Source organism: Falco biarmicus, chromosome 11, assembly GCF_023638135.1.
Source record: "Falco biarmicus isolate bFalBia1 chromosome 11, bFalBia1.pri, whole genome shotgun sequence".
In the NCBI taxonomy this organism is placed as follows: domain Eukaryota; kingdom Metazoa; phylum Chordata; class Aves; order Falconiformes; family Falconidae; genus Falco; species Falco biarmicus.
In genome coordinates this window covers 15,992,940-16,011,097 of record NC_079298.1, presented here as the reverse complement: position 1 = coordinate 16,011,097, position 18,158 = coordinate 15,992,940, and the positions used below count along the sequence as shown (strand labels likewise).

General features: G+C 36.8%; 1 protein-coding gene across 1 annotated transcript in view; it reads right to left on the bottom strand.

The window, feature by feature from the left end:
• Nucleotides 1–18,158, bottom strand: part of AK5 (adenylate kinase 5) — a 99,978-nt gene that overhangs the window by 30,982 nt on the left and 50,838 nt on the right. Inside the window, exons 7-8 of the mRNA XM_056355901.1 lie at nucleotides 17,195–17,285; nucleotides 10,599–10,675 (exon numbers count right to left, since the gene is read on the bottom strand). Of these exons, the coding sequence (XP_056211876.1) occupies nucleotides 10,599–10,675; nucleotides 17,195–17,285 (168 nt within the window). The remainder of the gene's footprint in view (nucleotides 1–10,598; nucleotides 10,676–17,194; nucleotides 17,286–18,158) is intronic.

Genomic DNA, 18,158 nt, shown 5'->3' with positions numbered 1-18,158 from the left:
TATCACCTTGTTGCTTGAATGCTTGTTGAAAATAGTGGTGAAAAGTGCCTGATACATTTTATTCAGATTTATGACAGATATAACAAGAGTTCCCCCTAGAAATTTACTGAAGAGGATAAGTAAGCATGGATTAAAGACTAAAAGAGGCAGTCAAGTGAGACTGGATTTAAAATACAGCATGATTGTTGCCTAAAATTATACTTGATTTTCAAGATTGAATTTGAAAATGTAAACATTCAAAGGAACATGTCAGGTACAAATTATTTAAACAAATAAAAACTACATGTTTCTCTGCCTAAAAATATTTGTTGAAAATTAAACTTAATGTGTGATCAAAAAACCAACCAACAACCCCAAACCCAGCATAGACAAAAATAACTTTAAAACAGAATGAAATAACGTATACAGTAGAAAGCACAGGCAAGAACAGACTATGTAGTTTCATCGTGGTGACCTCATCAGCATCCCTTTGATGGGAATGCAGGTACACAACCACTGATTTCTCAGCACACTGTAGCTGTATAATGCTCCCCTTGCTGTTGTTAGATACACAAAACACTTGTACTCCTGTAGCACTTTATTTCTTCAAAGAACACTACAGTTCCACGTAAATCTTCCCTGTAATTCCTTTGGGAATAAAGGCAAGGGCATTATTCCTGTTTTAGCAGAGATATTAGGTGACTTGTCAATGTAAACAGAGTAATATATGGAAGCCAAACTAGATTTAGGACTTAGGTTTCCACTTTCACCTCTTTAGCTTGTAGTATATTTACCTTGAATTCTTAGTCCTTAATAAAGTAATATTAAATGCAAACTCAAATGTTTGCAGATGATACTTCTATATCTAGTACCCTTAAAATCAGCCTTAGCTCTCAATTAAATAAACTCACTGATTAAGAATAGTTTAGAGAATCAGAAAGCAGTATGAGATGTCTGCTGAGCACCATCTGGATATACAATTTGTCTGCTTCAGCACAGTCTGTCACAGTCTGCGTGGTTTTAGAGTTTGAAGTGTTTGCAACTGGATTTAATAGGCATATTCCCAATCACAGAGGATGGTCTTTCAGATTAGATACATGCAGCTTCTATTTATAAAAATGTACTTATCACTGAGCTCTGTCCTTACATATATTGTAAAATGTAAAGACCCTACACAACCTGTAGCTAGGCACAGTTAAGTATCAGAGGAAATTGGGGCTAGTCAGAGCTCAGCTGCGGAATTTGACTTCTAAATTCCATTTTCTTCCTGTAAGAGCAAATATTTGGTTTTTATGAGATATGCTGGGTTAGCTGCAGGTTTTATGTATGGGCAATGGTCCCTGGGAACTGATTTTATGAGCCATACAGTTGCTAGCCATTAAATTTGATTTATGATTCAAATCACTTTTTGAGACTGAGCTGCTTTCTGTGAGCTGAGTGTCCAAGTATGCCTCTGGAAAGCAGGGGTGGCTGTGCTCTGACCTCCTCAGGTCCAGAGCTGATGAGTATGTGTAAATAAGGTAAGATACAGTATGAATACATTCAGACTTCAAAGTTGTTTGGTTTTTTTTTCCCCAAAAGGCCTATCTTCTTGTACAGTTCGTACTGCTCAGCACAGTAAATTGTGTCAAAAGGGACTAATAGTAATTAAGATGAGAGAACAGTGCTAAAGTTATTTGAGGTGATTTTTGTTTGTTTGGAATGCAAACGACTAAAATGCAATAACAACAAAAAAATAGCCGTGTTTGTAATACATCTACAAAATGCTGAAAAATTATGAGATCACTATCATTCCCTTTTATTTCTCTGTTTCTAGCAAATACCAGAATCTCTATGCAATTATTCTTTTAAAATAAACCTTATTATCAGTTCTGAAAATAAGACAAATTTATACCTACACAGAGGTAGAGAGTAACTAATTTTTAACACTTGTAAACCAATGTAGAGTTATCTGGCTTTTAAAGATTGCAAGATTTTTTTTCAGATTTTTCATTCTTGTTCTTCAATAGCATAAAGAATAGCTATCAGTAGTTTAGAGGGGGGAAATCACAATCTGTTTGCTATACTGTGTGGGGGTTAGGTTTTTGTTAACTTCTGTAGGGGGTTTTTTTAATGACAAAAAATAAATGTGATTATTAAACATGAAAATGAAAACAAAGTTTATTTAGTTTCATATTGATTTCCAGACACTGGGAAACTGGAAAAAAATTTCAAAGAAATTAACTTTTAAGGGCAAACTTACCAACAAGGTATGCACAAAAAACACTCCTCCCAGCAGGGCAGCAGCATTTTAGTAACCCAAATACTTCATTTGCAATTTTTATATTAAGTTTAAAAGGCTGAACTAGAGGGGACAGCACCACATCTAACTTGAAGAAGAACTGGGGCTTGATTTTTGAATATCTTTGTGTTTTGAAGACACTTGAGATGCTCAACATCTGTATTATCTGTGCATAGTTATTATCTATTGCTCATTCTAAAATACTTCTGACAGTATTCAGTTACTTCTCAGTAGATCTATATTTATAGAAAGTTGCCAGTACAAATTCTACAAAATTCTTCCCAGAACTTAGCACTATTTTTTCTCTGGCATTCTTCTTTTCTGTAAATCACCATGACTCCTTAAATGATTCTTCTCTATGTGAAGTATTTATGCTGCTTGGTATAAATCCTGTTACATCAAACCACTGCAGCAAAGAAGTGCAGCAGGGGACCTTCCAGCACATTCGAACTGCAAACTCAGCGGTGCTTAGCAGCTTTTTTAGACGGCTAATGACAATCCTAATGAATGGATCCCTTAGATCATACACCATCGGCACCATATGCAGTTTTTCTGCCCTGAACTGCACTGCCTTCTGAGAGCTGGATTTCAGTGGTTTGGGGTTTTTTGGTTTGGTGGGGGTTTTCTGTGGTTTTTTTATTTGGTTGTTTTTTTAACCTTCAGATGAAAAAGACTTTTCTGCAGGCTACTCTCAATTCAATTTCCAAAAAGAAAAAGATCTTGGCACAGAGAAGGACAAGAATAGGGTATTGTAAAAATAAGACCAGCATGTGGCCTCAGATCCTATGATTTGCTGCTATTAAGATAAAAGTTGACAGCTATGCTCAGATTTTACCTCTCAAAGATATTCTCTGCTTAACGTTTGACCATGCATATTCTAGGTTTACTAGAACACCTATTTATGCTTTATTAGGTAGTTTTATAACTTTCAATAAGGGACTTTTACAGTATTTATAAACTACTCTGTTAGGAATTTAACTATGGGAAGAAAAAATAGTCCACTGATCTGAGATCCACTAGTGTGAACAAATTCTAAAACTAGTCCACTTTTCACTCCTAATGACTGGTATTTAAGCCCAAATTGACTAAAGTTGACTGCACAACCACGGGATACTTAAGGAGTAAAAAGACACCAAGCAGGAAATGCATGGTTTCCTGAAAATACATAGAGGTGTTTGTTTGGGTTTTTTCAGGTGTTTCCAATGTTCCCAGAGAAGCCACTCTTCTGCTTCAGTGTACTAAAAACAAGTTATTTAAAGAGCAGTTTTGCATCTCATATAGTAAAATAGCATTCTTGCAATCACCAGTTTAATATGTAAATATAAAAATCTATAGTATGTACTTTGACAGTGATTAAGAAATATTAGTATGTTTTATAAAAGGCTGTTTCTTCAGTGCTTCAAAATATAGGAATTGCTGCTACAAATATTTTTAAGATCTTTTGGTAGTTATCTTTACGGATGCTAGGCTACAGAACTTGACCACAGCCCTGAGTAAGGTGTCTAAATCTAGGAGGTAGAGATTTAAAATACACCTTTGCATTTCTTTATCAGCTTTAGATGCAATAAGAAATGTTCTGATGTGGATCCTATTTCCATCAGCTGTGTGGGATGCCTGATATTCCCCAAGAATTATGCAGGTTCTCCAGGCTGTAAAGACAGACATGTAAAAAGAAGAACTCGTAAATTTAGCTGTAGTTATACTTTGTGCATGAAAGGATAAGGCCTCAGTTTGCCAGCAGAAGGGTGAGCTGGTGTGAGGAAAGGAGGTCCACTATCCTAGTGCTATGGCCCAGAAAACTGAGATACTGTAAATTGTAATGCTTTTTTTTTCTACAGACACCTTCCACAGCTACAGAGAGGAGGGTTCCTAAGTTGCTGCAAAAGTATTCATTAGAGCATAAATGCAGCACACCTTGAAGAGTGATGTTGTCACTGTTGTTCAAATCTCCAGTAACTTGTGTGAGCTCACCATCCTTGTAACTGAGTCCTCGTGCCCTGTAATGCTGACCAGAGCTGCAGGCAGCAACTTTTCAAAATCAGAAAAGAAATGGGGATTCAAACCTTGGCGGTTCAGTTCCCCCTTACTATCTGTATCACCAGAAAGTAAATCCAAGTAATGTCTGTGAAAGTAGGAGCAAACAACTGTTTCTGGCATTCCAAAGAAAAAATGCAGACTGAGTCTACAGCAATTTTTCTTGCCCGTTTCGCCATGGTTTGCATGGGGGGAAATAAAGCAGTAGCCTTTCTTTCATGTGCCTTTACTACAGTTTACAATGGTGATTTTGAAAGAGAAAAATTTTTTCAACCTTACGAAATTATATAGAAGCACCAAATACACTTGGTTTGAGCTTATTGAGGGAGCACTTTGTAACAGGCAAACTGTAGTACTTTGTTTCTAGAACTGATTTTTTAAAAGCATTTAATAGGATAGTTTCCATGGCAACTTGAACTGAACAGATTGTTCATTGACTTCAGTACATTTCTATTAAACATCTTTTCTCTGTAGCTAGGCCTGCCTCTCCAGCTCTTTCATCTCTTTGGATGCTTATTCATTATCTCTTTTTGCAGATATCCTTAAACCAGATTGGACTCCGCCTTTCTGTGCCTGTTAACAAAAACAAAGGTTGAGGGAACAGAGTTTCACAATCATTCTCTGAGTTCCCTAGAGTTTATTTTCTATTGAGTACCCCTGTTTTAATCAGTTTCCCTGTAGACCCAGAATCTGTTATTCACATTGATACCACTGCCAATCAGCAAAAGAGAAATGGACACCATGGAAGTGTTCACCATTAAAAGCCAAAATGGCTTCTGGATACTCCTGGTCATTTTACTAAGACCGGTACGATTAATGCTGCACAGCATATATGAATAAAACTGCTGTTATACCAGAAGTTCTTTATGTTCTCAAGTAAAGAAAAAGCATTAATATAGTACATTGTAGATCTGACCCCTTAAATAATTTAATCAATGTTTATCTAATTTTGAGAGGTAGCTTTAGAAATCCCAATGAAAATTTCTTCTTCTAATGGAGATATGCAGTTTGCTCTTTGTTGTATTGTAATGTCAACTGTCTGGATGGTCTGAAGGGTTAAACAAATGACTTTAATCTTCAATGTAGAGAAAAAGGAGTCAAAACATGGTGACAACTGACATGAAACATAGTAAATGGAGAAATATGGTCTTTGGTTTAATCCACAGAGCTTTAGTTAAACAAGGCTTTCTATTTGCTGTTGCCAGCAAACTGATGTTTTAGGAATATTTGCATTCTGCTTCTGCATTGAAAAGATTTTTAGGACCTTTTCATTATCTCTCTTGAATATTTAAGTTTCAAGCTATGGTAATCAGTCAGGCCAGAAATGTTGTTATAGTCTTGGTAGCAGTGGAGCCTGTTTTTCATCAGTTCACTTAAAGCTTTCCTCCTGTTCCCCTGAAGCCCAGATTTGTATGTACTCTGGGTGGGAAATGACACCAAGCTGAAGGAAGAATTGTCACCACATGGCAACAACTTTTAATCAAGTGCTTGTTTCCCCGTTAGAATGAGACTAAGTCTTTTTGAGGGCTTTTTTCCTCCACTTCATTTTGGTTTTGCTTGTTGCTTTTCAAGTGAGCTGTCACATTTTCTAATTATAAAACATCCTGCAATTGCAGCAAGGATTGGGTTATGCAATTTTCTTAATTCAATAGATTGCTGCCACTGCTGAACAGAAAACCTTTTATTATATTTCAGACTGTTTTACATCTACTTTTCCTAGGTCTTTGACACATTTGGGGGGAAAAAAAAGGGCAGTCTCTCCTTTTCATATGCCACTGCATTTACCTAAATGCATAAGTAAATTCAGTCTGTACACTGGAAGGACATCGAAATGCCTCAGTTATGACTGGTAGCTTCCTCTGAGGCACAAAAACGCATTACCATGTTTTGTAGCTGTGAAATGTATTTCCCACCCACCCACTACACCCCAAATATTAGAAGAGGATAAGTATATTTTTGAAGTTTTTACTTGAAGTTTACTTGATTTTCATGTTTCCCAAATTTCAAAGTTATCAATTCTATAAGCACTTGTTCAAGAGTATATTCACTTTACAGTCGTCTGACTGTGTGTTTTAACTTTCTCTCTAATTAGTCTAAATATTCCTCAGACTAGCTAAGGTTTTCTTGAAAGCCTTGTTTTCACAAGAAAATAATTGGGTGCTCTTTTCTTCTGGAACTCTTTGACAGGATTCACTGATGCCAATTTTTCAGTACTCTCTTTGGGCCTGAATGCTCTTGAAATAAGCCAAATGGTAGATTTCTAATTAAAAATCCAATTCTTAAAGATAAAACTTGTCTGATCTCTGGAAATAAGTGGCATCATATTGACAGCCTCCCTGGCAAAGTTGAGAAATTGAATGGCAGGTATAAATGAACACAGTGCACAGTGAAAACCTGTATCACACTTGAGAGCATTCCAGCAGCAAAAGACAATCCTTATTAAACCAGACACTAGTCATGACAGCCAGTTCTGCAAACTGAGAATATTCTATAAAGCACAAGCTTTCCCTCATTAGAAGCTATGCTGTTGCACCCAAAAATGAGTGGCTGGAAACGTATTCCTGGTATCTTCCTGCGGGTAAAAGCATTTGAAACTTCTCAATTTACTGTGCTTTCATGTTGTTCAATCAGGTTATGTGTAGTGTAATCATTACTCTATAAAAGGCTATAGAGATTGCTACCACACAAAACTTCGGCTGATTCTTCCACAAGGCGTTCTCAATGAGAGGTACTGTCTGCTTTTATTTTTACTTTTTTGAAGAATGTATTTTGGGCAGTAATTCTAAAAACCTAGATTATTCCTTCTGTAATACAGAATCTGACAGCTACAGATCTGAGAAAGAACAGAAAAGTAGTTTTTAGTGATTTAGAGAAAAAAAATTGTTTGTTTGGGGTTTTTTGTTGTGGTGTTTTGAGGGGTTTTTGTTGTTTATTTTTTAAAGTGAGTTTTTCCCTCCTGCCTTTCAATGCTGTAGGGACTTAATGATTACAAGTGTTCCAAGTTCTTGAAGCATTCATGCATAGCCAGCAGAAAACAATCAACTTGCTTTTAATTTAGTTAAAAGAACATTTAATTAAATTCATGTATAAAATGTACAATACAAAGCTCAAGCTTTTTCTGAATTGTTTTTAATTCAACTTTCCCTGTGCACTCCTCCAGAAAAGCCAGATCTTAGCCTGTGTTAGTGTTTCTTTGGACTGTTTCCACAACAGGTACCAAGTGTTTCTTAAAGCACTTTGCTGTATTTTGGAGCGCTGCTAGATGAGCTGATGGCTACATTGGTAGTTGGAACCACATCACTCATTTCTCACTCCTGCCTGCCAGTAAGAGAGGTTCTTCTGGAAAAAGCAGCACACATCTGAAGAACCCAGATACTTCTTTGTTGGCATAGTTTACGCTGGAGATTTTCCTGGCTTATTCCAAGAATAAGAAAATGCAAAGGTATCTGTTTATGTCCATTTCAGCTATGCCAAGTGATACTCATCCCCAGCTGCAGCTTTGTCTTCAGTACAGGTTGTGTACTGCTCTAATCCCCAGCTCTTCTTGCTCAGTGACTACCAAGATGTTCTGCTAAAATTCAGCCATTTTTAGCATATCAGCTGTGTAAGGTTGCTTAGAAACCAGCTTTCTCATCCCCCACATTTCATGACAGATTTCCTATGCAATAACATCACTTCATGACACATTTGTATCCAGACACACATTCCTTTTCCACTTGAGATTTTCCGAGTAAAGGTTGGTGGTGGTTCATGCAATTCGTAAACAGCGCGTGGTAAATCACTGAAGTATTAAATCACTGCCACAGCCAAAATGAGCTCAGGTTTTGAATGTGAGCTCACTCCTGAATTTAGTTATTGATCTTTTCTTCCTGAGAGTAATTTCTAATGTTTTCAGACTGGGTAGCTAGATGGTATTATGACTTTATGGTAATCTCCACTCCCTTCTTTGCTTCTGTATACAATATTTTCTTGTGCAATTTCAAAATTTAGATCGTAAGGGCTTCTAGTTGCAATTGCTTTCTTCTTTATATTTTTATATTTGTACAGGGCTTCTCATATGAACTCAGTATGAAAATATTTATTAGTAATAGAATTTTTTTAAATGTCATTAATAAGTATCAAAGATATCAACTTGCAGTTGAAAAGAGTGATTTGTTAGCCACATTTTAATTGTGTACTTCTCTTTGAGGGGTATTTAGCACTGTTTTTACTTTTCCTTCTCTGTTTGGTAACAGTATTGCACTCTTGCCAGAATGGCAATGTGTTGGTCTGGCAAAATAATGAGAAAAGCTAACCGCCACATCCAGCAGAAAGATTATTTTCAATTGACAAAGACAATAATGTCCCATTGTCGTTGTCTTGCTTGATCTCATGTAAGAACGACATGCAACTTCATTCAAAACTACCATCAGTGCTTTTATAGGCTGTGCAATGTATCATCAGTGAACCGTATAGTTTGAAATTATAAATTAGTATAATTTCTGTGTATTTCTTTCTGTTTATTTAATTTTGTAACTGTAAAACTTGTGCTTATTATTTGAACAGGATTTCAAACATTATGAATCAAGAGTATAATTTCTTTAGTGTTCATACTCTGCTAAAAGAATGTATTTAAAATTTCATTAAAATGCAAAATTTAATATCAGTATAATCCAAATATGATTCAAATATACATTCTGCTTTATAGGGCATAAAGGCCTAAACCCTGCAATAAAGAAGTAGTACAGTCAAACAAAAATGATGATGAAAAATTTCAGAGAGTTTCCTGGGGCAGAGAATATTTTAAGAGGGATTTATGAAATAATAGGATTTAAAATGGGATTTGGAGACAGAGGCAAGCTGTCTGCTTGAAAAAAGCCAAACTGAAATAACTAAGCCAAACTGAAATAACTGAGCCAAAACCAGCAAAACGATCAGAAATTAACAGAAATTAATAGGGCTAAAATATATGTTGCAGGTGAGGGTAAAGCATTGCATTGAATACTGTGAAAGAACACCAACAAATGGATGATACTGAATGAATATTCAGTTTTGTTGGTCCTGAGTTTGTCACTAGCTTTAAAATTTCACAAGAATAGATATCTTCTGTGAATAATGAGGAAAGACGTGAGAAAATTCACAACTGCATTTAGTTGAATGATAACAGAAACACAAAATAACATTCTTTGCCAAGCTGCTCACAAATCTAGAGAAGTGTTTGTGGTATTCATGAAGAAAGTGCAAGCTGAGTCGTGCAAAAGTGAAAGGCAGAAAGCAAAACATACAAAACACCCTTAGGTATGGGGGTGTGATAGGCAGATAGCTTTAGAAATATTTTTTTTTAATTATGTCATTCTTTTAATGCTTATCCACAGCACAGTAACAAGAAAAATAACGCTTATCTTTAGCACAGTATCCAAGCCACATGAACCTCCCGTGCTTCAGTTTGTGCCAAGTGCCTCTTGTCCTGTCCCTGGGCACCACTGAAAAGAGCCTGGCTCCACCTTCTTTGCACCCTCCCTTCAGATTCCTGTACACATTGATGAGATCCCCCCCTGAGCCTTCTCTCTTCCAGGCTGGACATTCCCAGCTCTCACCCTTTCCTCATAGGAGAGATGGCCCTGTCCATCATCTTAGTGGCCCTTTGCTGGACTCTCTCGAGTATCTCCATACGTTGTATCGATAAACCCAGAACTGGACACAGTACTCCAGATGTGGCTTTACCAGTGCTGAGGTGAAGATTAGAGGGGAAAGATGTATACAACTCTTTGCACGCGCCCCCCCCCCCAAGCCTTTTTATTTCCTTTGTACAAGGAAAACACTATCAACTTTTAGTTTTTACATATGGATAGAATGGGATCAGTAAAAAGGCTGGTTTCAACACACTGTAAGCATTTGTTGTTGTTGTTTTATTCGTCAGAAGACTTCTTTTTCAAGGGGAGAATGATTTGGTTTTAGTTACATGTCACATTTCTTGTACTTTCATGCCCCTCTTTTGAAAAATATTTTACTCCCTCTTCTTAAATATACAGGAGACTGACAGTGCATTCCAACAATTCCATTTGCCACATTGCCAACATTTTAAAATTTGTGGAGGAAACTCAGCAATGTACAGTAATGGAAGATATGGGCTCTTAATAACACAATAATATTAACTTTTTTGTCATAACCAGAAAGCAACCTCTGTGCATCATGAATTGATGTATATTGCACTTAAAAACCCCTTTGGCTTAGTTCCATCATCTTGTTCAGACAAATTGTATAGCATGGTATGTACGTAAACTAGGAAACTGTCTGAAGAGAGGCCATATACACATAAAATTACCTGGTCTTCAAAGTCAAATTCTGTATAAATAGTATCTCCTGAATCCATAATCAGACTGCAATCCAGTTCATTTGGCCCTAAAATAGGAAAGAAAATTAGACTTCAGAAATGGATTGAAATTTTCATTTTATCTGATGGAACACCGTAAGATTTCCAATTGTCTGCATATATGCAAAAACTGTGATCCAAGGAACAATTCAGATGTGCTAGAATACCCAGGTGAATGGTATTCCATTAACAAAGCCTCCAAAGCATCCATAAAAGCTACCACAAATCTTAATAAGGAACGGTTATACTAAATGGTGAATTGTTTTAGCTAGATTGTGAATTTATTGGGCAGAGTGTTTTGTGTGCCATGACTTGCAACTGTAAAATTGCCAGAGGGATCTTGGCTTAGGGGAGAATACAAACTGTGTTTAGGAAAGAAAAAGGAAATACTGACTAATTGGTGATTAGCAGATAAGGATGGTGGAGTGATGTTGATGGGGAACCAAAGCAGCATGCTTCCAGCAGCAACAGTCCCCATTCCTATCCTACCCTACCCCTTTCCAAGGCAACGGTGTAGCTCTGCCTCTTCTCCCCATCATGTTTTTGTCACAGGATGAGCAAGTTATGCAGCCTCTTGCACCTGGGATGACAAAATTCAGTTGCCGAGAAGCCTTGACCTGGCTGAGCTTTACAGTTTAGCTCCAGATGAACTGCTGAAGGTGCAGGATAACAGAATTGGGCTTGGTATTTCAAGAAGTCATGTAGGGGGGTAGTCATTGCTAAACTAGAATGTGAGGGTAAACCACTTATCATCTTTATATAGAAACATAGGAATGATGTGGCATGGACATGATACTCAGAGGCTGGCACTATCACCCCATTCTGGTTCTCACTCCTGAGCAATGAGGAAGGAAACAGTCTCCTGTGCCCTCCAGATGGTGCAGCCCTAAACCAAATCCTGCACGTATTCAACACATGTTAAAATGTCAATAGGCATGTGGCTACAGGAGTACTCTTCACAGCATTATTAAAATGAGAATAACAAAAATACTGTAATGACACACAGATCTAAAAATTGTAAATAGCCAGTAGCCACACAGAAGTCCAATCAATGTCTTTATGTGAGAAGTAACAGGTAACACCACGGGAAGTATAAGATGTGCTTTGTTTTGTGCCTCCATGTCCCCAGTCAAACAAGACCACTGATGAGGAAAAGAATACAACTCCTTCCCTCCTGGGTTACAGGTTACCTGGTATGATGTTCCTGCAAGCACTGGCATTGAGGATACACAGTTTTAAGACTACTGCTGACCTGGAGTGGTTTTCTTACCATTAGAGATGCTTGTATGGGTGGCGCTCTGTAAGAAGCACTATCAATAACAGATTTTGCAGTTCAGTTTGTGCCAGAAGCAATTATGTATTATCTGCTTTTGTTTTCTTTTAAAGTTTACACAGTAGTAAACTACGTAGATGGTGAACTAAGAAGGAGAACAGAGGAGAGGAACTGGATGTCATGATGACTAAAACCATAACTGCTTGGTAGAGATGATGATTCCAGGGTGTTTGCAATCCATATTACAATTGCTGCCAAATTCATCTTTGACGCAACTCTTTGGACTATGTAAGAGATACCAGGGAAAGACTAGGGTCTACCATCTGGTGGTGGTTTGTTTTGTTTTTCCCCCTAATGTTCATGTGTGCTTTATCAGATTGCTATTAAAAAATAACAGAAAGGGATTATACTCTTGCTACTGTACAATTTCATATGTATATATGCATCATGTTCTCTGGCTTTATGGTCTTTTAAAAATACCTGTCTTTGAAAGATAGATGCAACCAAATACATCTATAACTGCTGAGAGAATCTAAATTTTTTGATTTATTTTGCAAAGCTGGTATCTCACTCTTAACATTGTGTCATTGTTGATAACATAATTTAACTAAGATTCTGTTGTCACCAGCACTGGCCTACCTTGACACATCAATCACTTTTAAAGGCACTTGTGTGCAAGTATTTGATTAACTGTCACTTAACTACCAACAGCAGTACGTATCCTTAGCTAGAAATGTTAATATGAAATATGGTGCCATAGACTTCAATGTAAAGGTCAGTCTGAAAATGAATACTCATGTATAATGTATCTTAAGTGACAAAAGCTATAGTGGTTATACAATTTTAATATGTTCAAGCACCTTTAGGCCTTTTTTCTTCAACTAGAAAACCAGTCTCCCTGGGGAAGTATAGCTCCTTTCTAGGGTATATTCAAGGAAGGTCAGCAAAATTGAAAATATGCTTGCTTTCTTTCATGGTTCTGTGAAAATTAACAAACCCCAAAACCACCTATCACTGAACAGTCTACAGAGTTCTCTACCCTTCTCAAATTGCCTCAAGACAAACCTACCAGAAATTACTTGAAGCAAAGGCTACTCCCAGGACAAGATAAAGTAATGAGGGGACATGTAAGAGCACTTGTGACATCCCTGGTGTAGTATGAATAAGCATTAGTAGTTTGCTACCCTACAGCTCAGTTTGTTGTTGGACTAAACCTTGCTAAAACAAGTCTTCTAGGGGAGGACAACAGGCTTGCTAATTGCTAGTCCACGTGGCAGCAGAGGTGTACCAGATAGCCACTTTGTGAGGTACTAGGAGTCAGTAATCCTGGAGCCAGGCAAAGCTACTGACAAGGCTAAAGCCAAGGGGAGTGTTAAAGTGGATAATTCAGAACTCAGCTCAGGTTTTCTAAGCACAAGTTTCAATCAGATATTTTACATTTTATGTCAAACTTGTGGCAATGTTTCAAAGAAGAAATTAAAAATGTTGGCTAAGGAAAAGAGGAGGATTGGTTAAAGCGTTTGGAAGCAAACATGTCCTGCTGCTCTCAATGTGTCTGCAGACTGCACATCTCATGCTCTGAAAACAAAAGACCTGATTCTAAGTTTCTTTGCCTTTTCTTAGTAAATGGCATTGTTTTTCCTTTGATAAGTTGGTACACTGAGAACTAGGCCATTAAAAAAATGTAATACTGCTTTACCATTAGGAGGAAAGTCTTACAGCCTGAATTGTCTTAATTTCTTTCGAAGGGATGCCCCATTCCACCAGATAATCTCATCTTTCAGTTAAGTCAGCCTCAGAGGGTTATCTTAGAGCCTTCCTGTGCTTGTATGAACCTCTTGCAAATAATCTGAGTAACAGTATCAATTTCAAAAGGGGAAACTTAACAGTTTAAAAAATAAAATAAAAATGAAGAAAATGCATGAAAGCTCTACTGCTGTGGAGAAATACCTTGCAGGCACCTGACCTGAAAAGGTACTCTTAAAACTTAAAATATGCTTCCTCAACTTCAGTGCATGCATAAAGTTGAGGTAAGGGAAACCCGGTCATTTTCATGTGCTTAGGGAAAAAACAGATAGGATTTTATTAGGTACAGTACTGCACAATTAAAAAATCAGTTGGAAATTTTTATTAAACCCCCGTTAATTGAATAATCAGCTCTCCAGGGAGGAGCAGGCTGCTTAAAAAAGGAACAGCAGATCAGCTAGAATTGCATCCTCTTTTTTTTCCTAGGCTTTGTATCTTGACACTTAAGGCATCTTCACAAGATTTGTCTTGCTAGGAACCCAAGAGACTGCAATGACACAGCACTGAGGGACAAGTTGAATTAATGGGTGGCTGCAGTTGTACAAGGGTGCGCTGACAGGAGCTACCCCTGCCAGGTCTGACAGTCAGGGAGAATGACTTCCCTGCTCCTGGAGGGGTGCAGGGCTGTGCTCAGTTGTTTCCTTCACCATGAAGCTGTACTTTGGAATTTTATGCTGTATTTTACATATTGTTTCTTGCTTCTAAGCTGAATTGCTCGGGATTGGTCATGGAAAGCTGAGAAGGTATAGCTGTTACAGGCAGGTGTGTAATTCCTACCACAGAAATGCACCCCAGAACCCAGTGGCATCTTGGCCATAAATGCCCCTGGTCCTATAAAACTTTGTGTTCTGAGCCTGGGTGCGTGTCACTTTCCCTGGCAGTGTGTTCATCCTTAAGTTTTCATAAATGCAAATGCCAAGCATTGCTTTTTCACAGTTCACTAAATCCATTTATACAACGAAACTGAATTGCACTGATCTGTCTAGATTTATTTGCAGCTGATTTAACTTCTCATTACAGAGTAGCTGTACCCCAGCATGTGAGTTACATCTGCACCTTGGTGTTCTGGCAAATCAGCTAACTTCTTCCCAATCCTTGTTTAAATCTGTTACTTCGAATCCTGGTAGCAATTCTATTCAGTATGGTTCATTGGATCAAATATCCCCATACCCTTATTTTAACAACTATAATATTTACACTGTTCAATACTGTCATAAAAGTAATCTAAGACTACTCTGTGAAACTTGTTGCTTCTCTTAGTAGCATGTTTAAGCTCAATAGAATAAAAATGTCTCTTTATGTTATGGAACATGCTCTGAAGCACTGTCTAATAACTCAGTTAATACACGGTGCATATAAGCACTTGGACAAGACAAATGCTTAGAAGATAAATTTCAAGTGGAATATAATAGAAATAATTTACTGAAGGACTGATTATCATTAGAATGATTACGTTATAATTTTGCTCTCAGAAGATGCAAATACAAATTTTATTGCAACCTTACACTGTTGAGTTCAATGACAGGTTGCTCTTAGCAACAGTCTTAATACATTGTAGAAGACTACAATGAGAAAAATGTATTTTAATCTATAAAAATACTCAGTTTTCTTTCAGCATATATTGTTACAGCTGATTACAACTGGATTTTACAGGTATAACATATGAATTTGATGTAAAGGCATGAAAACATTAGAAATACTGTGTTTACGTCAGCCACCAGGAACCAAAATATATTGCAGTATCACTAATAAGATTAAAAGACAAAAGTGAGATCAAGGCAATGCTGGAATTGTGACCTCTAGAAATTAAGTATCTAGTCTGATAGGATCTCTAGAAATCCTACTTTGAATCTCCTTACTGTTATTAGTGCTCAGGTTAGGCACCAATTAGATGACTGTGGCGTGGCGTCTGATAAACCTCATAGCTCTCCGGTTATTTTGGTGAGCGATTTATTAAGTAGATCAGACTTTCAAGGAACTGACTGGAACTCATCCAGAATCATAACCAATTTGTGCAAATAGATTAGCTTTTGTAAATCTGTTTGTCAGAGCTAGGACCTTTATGCCACTTCTTTCTTCTTCTTGCTAGTCAGTACTTAGCTCATTTAATTAGGGAATCCAAAGGCAATTATCAAAATAATGCTATACAGTGGGAATGCCATCTTAGGTTTGGAATCGATCTCTTCCCTCTAGGAATAAGGCTAAGTACAAAAGAGGTAAGTGTGCCACTTGACGAAGAAAGCTAGCAGTCTTTATTCTTGTGTGTGTCTTACCTCGAAGCTGAGCACTAGAATCCTGTTCTTTTAGCTAATGCACTTCATATCATTCTCAGTCCCCATCCCCTTCGATAATTCATCTTTATCTCATTTTGAACATTATCAAAAATAGACTTATGGGCTTTGTTGGCTAGCTAGCTTGGAACCCCCTTTCAAATCTCCAGAATATCGCCTAATTTTTCTGTCTGAACCACTATCTTTGCAAATGTCTTGCTAGTAGAAAAAACCAATCCCCCCTTTGTCAAAAAGAGATAATACATGTATTGCTATTACTAGACTTCACTGTGCTTCATCAGTTCCTTGGCAGCCCCCAGATGATTGTTCACGATTACAACCCTGTCTGCCAGTTTATGACATATGAATTTTCACTTAAACAGAGGAGAGATCAGATACACTATTTTTTTTTCTACTATACTTATCTAATCTTTGTTTTAATATAGCTAGTAAATTTTACAGGAAAGTATTTCACCTAGAATTTTCTTTTTCTGTGCTGTTTCATAAGACGTTTATAACCTCATCTACCTATATAACCCTCAGGGTCTATGTGGTAGGTAGCCAGGGATGCAATCTCTAAAAAGAAAAAGTTGTGAAGTTACCAAGGAACATTTTCCTGTTTCCCTCAAACAAAATATTTCTGACAGATGTTACAGATTTTCAGTGCTTTGATTTTTACCTTCAATTCTTTTTCAGTCCTTTGTCCCTCAAAAGCTTTTTCTTTGAAGACGTTCAAGCCTCAGTAAGCACAAATAATGAATATATAAATAAATAAACCCTGCAAATGCCTGGCTTATATTCACACACTGTTTCACAATTAGTACCAATTATTAGGGAGGAAGTATGATCATTAATCTCATAGGACTGGTTTTCTGGTGAACACTGAGGTATCATCTGGTACTGAAACAGACAACTGGAATCAATCAGTTTATTAAGTTTTTTGTATTAATACTATAGTTTTCTAGCGGACTATCCATAGTCTTTTAAGGTGAGCTTGCAGATAACTAAGATGTTAGGTGGGTTGTATGAAGTTTCTAAGTGTAAAGAGATAGTTTTGGCTTTGGTTGTGCAAATGTTTAAGGTCAGTCAAGACTTTGCTATAGTACATAAATCCATACTTGAGGAATATCAAAAAGGCATTCCACCAATGTCAAATGCAGTACAAAAAATGTGGGTTTTTAAATCTTACATTAACTCACCTGCTGCAGCGCCTTTGTTTGCAAATAGTTTACTGTCAACAGCCGAACTTATATCAAAGAACACTTCTTCTTCATCTCTGTCTGCATCAAACTATTAAAAAAAAAATGGCAATCAGATGCTGCTTACTATTTGGCTGAATCAACATGTAGCATGACTTCTCACCCCAAGACTTCTTGATAGGAACCTTTCTATTTTTCTGTGTGCTGTCCATTTCTGTAGGTAGGAATCATTTTAATTTTGTCTGAAAACTAGACTAATTTTTTAAACCATTTTGCGTGGTTTTAATAGCTTGTCAGAAACAGAAGCTACAGTAAAACTGACTAGCTCCCAAAGAATGAAGTTTCAAAGCAGAAAGTAGAACTAATAATGTATATTACTATTCCAGCCACTGGATGGTTGAAAAAAAAATTGACAGAGGAGAAACCAGAAATGTAATTACTTTATTGTCAGCTCTTTTCAGAGATTAACATAATTAACTATTCAATTTGCAAATGAAAATTTTTCAGCAACTTCTGAATTGTCTGAAACCAATTTTTGTAATGTGTGTATGATTTCTGCAAATAGTTGAGCAAAATTCTTAGGAAAAAATAAATACTTTTGCAAGTCCCCTATTATATAGAAAAGAAATCTTTCCTTGCTCTCACACTAGCAGAAAGTGTATTGGATCAGTGATAAATTAATAAAATCAGGAAAGCAAAGCTCCTTTAAAATGCCAAATAATTAATTTCATACCATTTAAACTATTTTCATTAATTTTATCTTTTGTTTGAATTCTGAAACTGATTCTCCCAAAATTGCTCAGCTCTGTCTGACAAGTTCTTTTTATGCCCAGGTGACATGCTTGACAGTGAGTTTGTGTTTTTTCTTGCCATATTTACTAAACTTCACTGATTTAATCATCACTTATCGAGGTTTTCTGTGAAAAAACTGGTCATTTTATTACGGTTGCTCTGGATTTTTTTT